The 9,104-nt window shown below is 46.7% G+C and overlaps 1 protein-coding gene across 1 annotated transcript in view; it reads right to left on the reverse strand.

Moving 5' to 3' along the window:
- CUNH9orf24 (chromosome unknown C9orf24 homolog) overlaps nt 1-6,695 on the reverse strand; it is a 21,210-nt gene extending 14,515 nt beyond the window's left edge. The window contains exon 1 of the mRNA XM_045289326.1: nt 6,419-6,695. Within this exon, the coding sequence (XP_045145261.1) occupies nt 6,419-6,553 (135 nt within the window). The 5' untranslated portion in view covers nt 6,554-6,695. The remainder of the gene's footprint in view (nt 1-6,418) is intronic.
- Between the last annotated feature and the right edge of the window lie 2,409 nt (nt 6,696-9,104).

The following is a 9,104-nucleotide window of genomic DNA, read 5'->3' on the forward strand; positions in this document are numbered from 1 at the left end:
TTTAGGACCATACTGTTCTGTTTTTCTTTTTCGCAAGTTGTATTTTTCTAGAATCTGTTTATTTTATGTAACTTTTCTATTTTATTCGCATAGAGTTGTTTTCTGTCCTAAATTTGTCTTCTCAATTTACAGTTATGCTTCTTTCATTGGTTTTTGCTCACTTGCTTTCTTGATTACTCTCTCCAAAGGTTGGTCTGTTTGATGAGTCTTTTCAAAGAATCAAATTTTAACTTTGTTGACATTGTTGAAGGTTTGTTTTCTAGTTTGTTAATTTTGCTCTTAGTTTTACTATCTCCTATTCCACTTTCCCTACATTTTTTCTGCCCCCTCCCTAACTTCTTTAGTTTGATGTTGACCCACAAATGTGTTACCTGTTTTCTTTTCTAAGGATTTCTCCAAGTACAACTTTGGCTGTGTCCCACAAGTTTGGACAGACAGTTTTCTCAGTTCCGGATATGCTTCCCTTTGTTTTGATTTCTTATCTGACCCATTATTTCCAGTGATGCTTTGTTTTAAAACTAATGAGGATTTTGCTTAGCTTTTTGCATCGCTGACCTGTAATTCAATTGCACGGAGGCTAGAGACTGCACTTTTATGATGTTGGTCTTTGGGGTCCTGTTAACATTTGTTTTATGATCTAGTACTTGGTCAATTTTTATAGTGTTCTTGATGCTACAGTTAATGGATTCAGGCTTCTAGTTATGTTCAATAAATCAAGCTTGTTAATTGTATTTTCAAGTGTTTTAGTTTTGTTTCTTCGCTGGACCCATCAGTAATTGAGGCGTGTTAAACTGTAGTGGATTTCATAAATTTATCTTTCCAACTATTTTATTAGGCCAATGCAAATTTATAGTCTCTTCCTAATGTAACACAACCTTGCTATTTATGTAGTGATCCATTTAAAAGTGTGGCTGTGTATTTAATCTTAAAGCTGCTTTTGTCTTAACTTTTTGTTGCTGTGTATGTATCAGGCAGGATTGGATCAGAAGAGCAGAACCAGTATGAATTATACAGCAATAGATATTTAGTATAAAGATCAGGTTTTCAAAAGTTGTGGAAACACTTAAGAACTTATGCAAAGCCATTATTTTTGCAGCTCTTATTGAGCCTAATGTTGTATAGATCAACCTGGCTGCCAATCAGGAAGGAGAATGGGACATGTAGTGGGGGAGAGCAAGGATGAATTGGACATCAGGAGGAGACCCTAGAAGTGATCTCTGCCCCCATCTCCAATCTTGATGAGCTAGATGGCCTTCAGGACAATCTGCTGCCCCCTTCACTGGAGAGCTGCCCATACACCTCACTTCTTATTTGCGCCTTCCAAACCGCAGTTAGGAACTGCTTACGGAAGGGAATTGTGCAAAGTGTAGTTCCAGCTAGTTATGCAACACCATGGTCTTTAGCGCCCTAGTGGTGTAGCGGTTACACGTTGGGTTGCTAACCGAAAGGTCAGCGAGAGAAGGTTTTCTCTCCCATAAAGAGTGACAGTCTCCGAGATCCCAAAGGGCACATCTATTCTGTCCTGTAGGGTCGCTGTGAGTTGGAATCAACTTGCTGGCAGTGAGTGTGAGTTTGTTTGCTTCCTAAAACAGCTGGAGGCTCCTGTGATTTAACTGCGGAATTGTTCCTTCCAACTGAGTGCTATTGATTTGCAATATTTTAGGGTTTTTTTAATTTTAAGAATTAACATAAAAAATTAAAATTATTTTATATAGATGCTTGCTGGAATTTACCTCAGATTTACAATTTTCTTAGCTCCATGCTACTTCTCCTCCACTCCCTCTGCCTGCACCCCGCCCAAGCCCCAGGAGTCACCGAATTCTGAATTTTATTTCCTTGCAAGAACAAAAGATTCTCTCGGCTCCTTCAGTCACCAGTAAAATCATCAGGCAGGAAAACATTTCCTTAGATGGGCTTCTGGTCGTTAAAATGAATGGCATGCACAGACCCGATCTGAACCAGGAGGGCAGGATGGTCTGAGAGCGCCTCCCCTTGGTCCCGTGGGAGTCTGCGGAGGGGAGGGCAGGAGTGTCTGGTCACGCTAACACCATTCCGTCTTGCGTCTCAGACTTCTCTTTGTATCTGTTCTGTGTGCTGGTGAGTTTCTTTCACGCTCCTTTCTTTCATGTCACAGACACTCTGCAGCGGGGTCTAGTTTGCTTTTTACCCTGTCAGTGTTTTATTTGAACAAATAATACCCTTTTTTTAAAAACACTTGTCTGGTCTTTTCTTTCCTTCGGTTCCTTTCATTTGCTGTTGTTGAGCATATACACAGCAGAGCAAACACCCGTTCAACAGTTTCTACAGTTTGGTGACCGTGAGGATATTCTTCAAGTTAGGCGATCATTCTCATCCTCCTTTCCCGAGTTGTTTCTCTATTAACATAAACTCCCTGCCTGGTGGGACAAACTCCAAATGCACTATCCCCCTTACATAAAAAACAAACAAACAACAAACCCAAATGAGCATCATCTTGATCTTTGATTTCACTTGACGAGCTTTTTTGGGGCGTGGTGACGATGGCATCTTCCACTGGCTTGATTGATGTTTGTTTTCAGAGTCATAAGAATAGCACCGTATCTGTCGTCAGTAATAACCTTGGGGGATAAGTCTGGGTCGCCTCAGAGCTGTTTTTTCAAACCACAGCATGTTTGCACTCAATGCTTTTTCCTGGTCAGAACCCGATGTGCAAATTTTGCAGCAACCCTTCTCATTCCCAAATCATCCATTAAAATTCGCTGAACCAAGCTCAAAGATAGTCCAGATAACGTCCCCAACTCTTCCATGGTTCCCCATCTGTCTTTGAGCACAAGTGCGCAAATTTTGTCGACATTTTTGTCCTTTGGGGAAGTTGAGGAATGTCCAGACAAGTTTTGTCATCAATTGACATTTCACCTTTTTTGAAATGAAAAAAACCAAAACACTCGTACACTTGAGATTTTCCCATAGCTCTGTCCTCGTAAGTGGTATTCAACATCACAACCATTTCTGCGGTATTTTTCCCAAGCAGGAAAAAGAATTTCACAGCTGTTTAACTCCAAACCAAGGAACCAAATCCCATGTGATGTTTGGGTGTACATAAGCACTCTCAGCAACCACTCTTTCCTTTTGGTTTGTTGTGAATATATCTATCACACAACTCTTGCCAATTCAATTTTTTACAGGGGTACAATTTACTGACAGCAATTAATCAATCAGTTGTCCAACTCTACTTTTAATCAATGTGATTTTTTCCATCATTTTTTTCCACCTAGGCGCTTCCCCTTTTCTGAGACGTTCCTCCCTCTCCTGGTAACCAACACTAAACTTAGGTCGCTATACATTTGCCTGTTCCTGTCTTTTGATATAAGTGGGGTCAGACAATATTTGTCTTTTAGTGATTGCCTAATTGTGCTCAGCATAATGGCTTCATGCTCCATCCATGCTGCAGCATTCATCGGCTTCATTTCCCCTATTGGACGAGCGGGGGTTGTAGGTACTGTACTTGGTCTTTCCACGCATCATTTGGTTCTTTATGTCTTGGGCTACTGGGACTGGTGCTACAGCGAGCATGTTGAATGGCTACTTTCAAGTCTTTTGGGTGTATACTGAGGAGTGGAGTTGCTGGGTCACATGGTATTTCTATTTTTAGCTTTTTGAGGAATTACCACTGTTCTCCACAATGACTATTCCATTTTGCATTCCCACCTATCTGCCTTTCTTTGTTTTTCATTATGGTTTATTTCGTTTTCACAACATAAAATGGATTTCATCTGATTATTTTTTATAGTCTCTTGTTGCTTGCTTATTTTGATGATTTCACACAGTATTTGATTTTTTTCTTTATAATAATTTTTTCCCCTTACTTTTATTTATAAAGAACATGACTCCTCTAGGCGCAGACACAAACACGTATTCCAAGGAGCCCACGGAGAATAAAACAACGAGAGCACAGTGGAAAGCTTACGTAACACCAGTCTAGGCACCCAGACTCGAAAATCCTTCAGGATGTTTTCCCAGACATGCAGCCCTCCCACTAGACGACACGACGGAGATCCTTGTGGGGTGGTCCCACCCCACCCATGAGGCAGAACAGCAGAGCTCAGTCTTCAGCATCATCGAACATAATTATTTTGTTTTAATTCCAATTCCAAATTAGACCTTGGGGGTTAATTCTAGTTTGTTGTTTCTATAGACGGCCTTTAGAGTGGGTTGTTTCTTTGTGTCTCCCACTGTGTTTATATTTAATTGACCTTAGTTTGAAGGGTACTTAGAAAATGACTTTGTGGATGTTTCTCAATAGAGTAGGTTTACATGAGTCTCCTGTGTATAAGTGCATTACCGGTGGTGGTGGTGACAGAGGAGGAAGGGAGGAGGGACAGGGAAACGGAGATCATTTTTGAGAGGGCTTCAAAAAGTTGATGGAAAATGGATTTAAAAGATAATTTTTCTACAAACGTTTTGAAGCCCCTTGTATTAAATTGAGACTGTGTTCCCCTTTCTGATTCAGGTTAGAATTTGCCCTTCTAGTCCTTCTACCTTTCAGCTAGTTTAAGGCTTAGGTGTTTTTGTTTTTTTAATCATTTTATTAGGGGCTCGTACAGCTCTTATCACAATCCATACATCCATCCATTGTGTCAAGCACATTTGTACATTTGTTGCCATCATCCTTCTCAAAACATTTTCTTTCTTCTTGAGCCCTTGGTATCAGCTCATTTTTCCCCCTCCCTCCCCGCCCCCAAGGCTGAGGCTTCTGCATGCAGTTCTGACATAAGCATTTGTCCTTAGGGCAACTGTCTTCCAAGTATATTTACCACTCATTTCCATGAAAATCTTTAACAAAATAAAAATATTTTTTATACAGGCTCTAGTTTTGAAGCCAGATGGCTTGTCAGAGTTCCTAGACCATCAGACTATAAGAAACAGAAACCTTTGCTTCATTCTGAATCCTACTGCGCTGTGGTTTTCCTTCCACTTCAATCACTACAGCAGCTCCAGCCAGGTGACCGAGGGTTACCATGCTCAAGAGGTCCCTTCTAGTGCCTGCAGCACTGGACAGCACCGACATTTGTCCCAGAATGCTCTCTTTGTTGGTTTCTCTTTGACTTTCCTGCTCTCTCTCTGCTTCCCTGGCTGTATTTCTCCGTCACCTTTTGTGGCTTTTCTTGAGCTACCTGTACCCCTTAAATGTTGGTTGTCCCCTAAGTTCTGCCCTTGGCCATTTTCTTACTCTTCTTTGACAATCTCGTCTACTCCCTATGACATTGGCTGCCACATGTATGTTGATGATTCAAAATCCGTACCGGTAGCCGGACTGCTTCCCTTTGCTTCAGGTAAGTATCCACTTACCCACCAGATTCTATGCTGAGATGGCCTCAGAATAGTTTTGTTCCGAAATGAATTCCAAATAGCTCTCTAATCGATGGTTCCAAATTTCCATTGGTAGCACTGCTTTTCCTCCAGTGGCCAGAGCCCAACATCCTGGAGTCATCTTTCCCTTCCTCTTATATCCGGTTGGTGACCAAGATCTTTTAATCTACTTCTTAAAATCCTCTCTTACTGGAGGTACTCTCACATTTTGCTGGTGGGAATGTCAGCGGGAATCCCTACTGACTAGTGCATGTTCTGTACTGGGCCACCCGACTTTATTAACGTGTTTGCGGAGAGCTCCTGCAAGGCAGTGTCTGGCACTTCATGTTTGTATCCTGTGTGCCTATATCATGCCTGTCAAATGTAGGTACGTAACAAAGGTTTGTTGGGTGATACACATAAATTCTCTCAGGCAAGGTCACAAACTCACCAATCTTCTATTTTGTGCGAGCTGCTTACATCTATTTGGTCACCTGTATTCAAGCACCGACACAGAGAGAAAAAAGGAGACACACCTACAAGCCATTGCCTGTCTGTCCCAAAGGCACACACCAGAGTAGATGGGGTCCTGCCTCAGGGCATCTGCACTTCCTGATCTCTCTGCCTGGGAGCTCCGCCCCCCTTCCTTTTTTCCCTCGGCTTTTCACATGGCTAGTGCTCTCATCATCATTCCAGCACCAGGGCAGTGTTCCCTTGAGAGAGAGGCCAGCCATGAGTTCCCTCCTTCCATGTCCTCCCTAGCTCAGTCATTTTCCTGGGTTACTTCCAATTCTATCACTGTTTATTTTCTGTACAGAAGTTTGGGCAATGTATAAAAATATTGTTTACTACCTGTCTCTCCCCACCTCCTATGCTGATGTCATTTCATGAGGGCAAGATCTTGTACTATTTACCACTGGAAGTTCTGTGCTAGGAAAATGAATAAGGAGCACACACACATATACACATAAAGCTACAAAGAATGATGGTCACCTATCGACAACCACACACCACCAGTCAGTCCTCCTGATAGCTAATCCCTGGCCATACATTTAGGCCTTTCCTCCCATTTCCTCCAACCTCCACTTACCGGGGTCACAAACTTGTTGGGCTCCCAGGCCCACATAGCTGGGTCTTTATAGACCTCCTTGATGGAGGTGGGAGCTCGGTAGGAGTCAGTGTAGGTGCTGATGGGAGTCTTGGTCTTACGGGAGAAGAGGAACATGGTGAGGTAGAGGTGATGCTATGGTGGGCTTCACCTACCAAGAGCTCCTGCTGAACATGAGTGACTAGCTCCTTTCCTAGGCAGCCCACCCCTCCAGCTGGGCATGTGTCCCTGGCTTCTATGACCCCCTTCTGTGGGGAATCCTTTAGCTTATCTTTTCCACAGCCTCCCTCCCCCTCCAGGATGTGCACTGCCCATTATGATATCACCTGGCTTAGCACCAATTCCCTCTCTACTCTCCCAATCCCTTCCTGCCTCAAACCCTTCAAAACAGACTCATTTCCAAATGTTCAGAGGGCCCCCGGCTAAGCGTCTAGAAGAGGAAGCAGAAGTGCAGAGGAGCCAAGTGACTTGGCCAGGGTCATTCAGCAGGTCAGTGGCCAGGCCTGGCCTGGCAATCCCTGGGTGGAGGAAGAGCGAGCTATGCTGGCCCCCCTCCCTGCAGCCCGCCTGCCCAGATAGGGAGCTGAGGCTAGCTTGTTTGAGGCTTTTAATATTATTTGTGTTACACGATACATAACCAAGGATGAAAGTCAATACTGCGATGGAAATGTTAAAAAAAATATGATACACGGTTCATGTCTTTCACACACCTTCCTGAAAATCAATTAGTGAGCACAGAGAGACCTGGCTGGGTGGCAGCCACAGCTGAGAGTAGAAGGGGTGTTAAGGCAGTATCTACAAGGGGGCAAGGGGCAGGGGGCAGGGGGCAAGCTAAGGCCTTGAGTCTTCCCCTCCAGCCTCCCAGACAGGGAAGCAGGGAACCATACACTCTCCCTAGATCCCAAAGCTGCCCACTGCCAGCATCCTTCCTCTCCCTACCCCATATACACTGCCATCCCAGGGGTCTAGTATGTCCTGTGGGGAGGAGTTTCCCTGGTTCCTCAGGGCCAGAGTCCCACAGCAAGTGAGCAGCAAAGGCAGCAATCTAAGTGAGCCCAGGTGGGACTGTGCCCCAAAGAGAGGTGGAACCCATGCTCGAGAGGGTGAGTCAAGGGACCTGCTCCTGGTGGTGGGTGTGGGAAGCCTGGCTCTGGGGCCCGGAGGATGGGGCTAGGGGATGCTGTCTGGTCAGGGGAGATGCTCAGAGATGGAGGCCTGGTGGTGGGCCCTGCAGGAGCCTTCCTGGTCCTCACCTTCCTTTGGTGTTCCTTCAGTGTCCCACTAGGGTCTCTGCACTGGAGGAGGACGGAGAGGGGGAGGGAGGAGTGGTAGAGAGTTGGCAGCCCCTGGGTGTGGCGCAGGGAGAGGTGCTGCCCTTCCTTAGCCAGCCCCCTCACTTTTTCCTCTCACCACCGTCTACTCCAGTCTACCTCTCGCACTGGCATCCAGAGCGGGCTGTGGGTGAGCCCATTGCATGCTCTGGGAGCAGAGTGGATATGCCTGATTGTGGGGGTGTCAGCATGGAGTAAGAGGGAGTGTACACCATGGCCTGGGGTGGGGGCTTGGGGAACATGGGCCTGAGCAACCTTAGACTAGCTGTGCTTTCAACCTCCTTCCCATGGGGCAAGTCCTTACTGCCCAGCCGTCCTCCCCTTTCTCTTGTTCCTCAGCCTTGCTTTTCCTTTCCCTGACCCTCCCGACCAACCAGTCGCAGGGGCAGCAGAGGCAGGACACCCACTGAGCCCCATGCATTCCCTACATGCCACCACACCGCCATCCGCACACATGGACACCCTGATCCTCCCCTTTTCTCGCAGACACACACACACACACACACACACACAGATCGAGCTGACAGCCACACCGGGAACTCCCGCACAGACGTGCCTACACACAAAGGCCTGACATCCCAAGGGTTGGCGCCGATCTGTGCGGCTTGCTTTAGGAAACCGCAGCGCCGAGAAAGGAAGAGTGCAAGGAGCAGAGGAGCCGGGTCAGAATTCTGCCCCACCGGAAGGTCACTGAAGGCCCGGCAGCGGCTCGCAAGGTAACAGACCACACAGACACACCCCCAGCGCGGACACTCACACCTATGACAGAAACGGACTCACGCCATGTCCCAACCCCAAGAACAGACACACAGCCCCCGTGTTCAGCCAGGCGCTCCCTCCCAAGCACAGGCAGCCACTAGTCCAGCCCGCTGCCCAGCTGATTTGGGCTGGGAGTGAGGGGGGTAGGGGTGAGGGCGGGGGTGGGCGAGAAGGGGCTTGTGAGCCACCTTAATTCCCTCCCCTTTCAGTTGGGAGACAGACCAGTGACTAGAAACCTGAAGAGGGCGAGGCTTTGGTTAGGGTCGAGTGAGGACCGATCATATCACCCCAAAGCGTGACTTGGCGCCCCTTGCCCTCCCCCTACCGCCCAAAGAGGTGAATGGGGCAAAAGGGAGCAAAGGCCTTCTTCCTGTGATCAGGATGTTGGGGGGAGAGTGGGCAAGATCCCTCTGGGTGGCTTTGCCAGGCTTCCTACTTGGAGATGGGTGGGGGGATGCAAATAGGTAGGTGGGGCGGCAGGGGCATGTGAAGGGGACTCTGAGGTGCTGGGCCCTGTCCCTACAGCCAGGACCTTCCTCCCTCTTCTGAGCCCCTCAGCCCCGTTTAACAGGCTGGGG

This window comes from Echinops telfairi, unplaced genomic scaffold (assembly GCF_000313985.2).
Source record: "Echinops telfairi isolate 266 unplaced genomic scaffold, ASM31398v2 ScPeMD7_25;HRSCAF=90, whole genome shotgun sequence".
Lineage (NCBI taxonomy): Eukaryota > Metazoa > Chordata > Mammalia > Afrosoricida > Tenrecidae > Echinops > Echinops telfairi.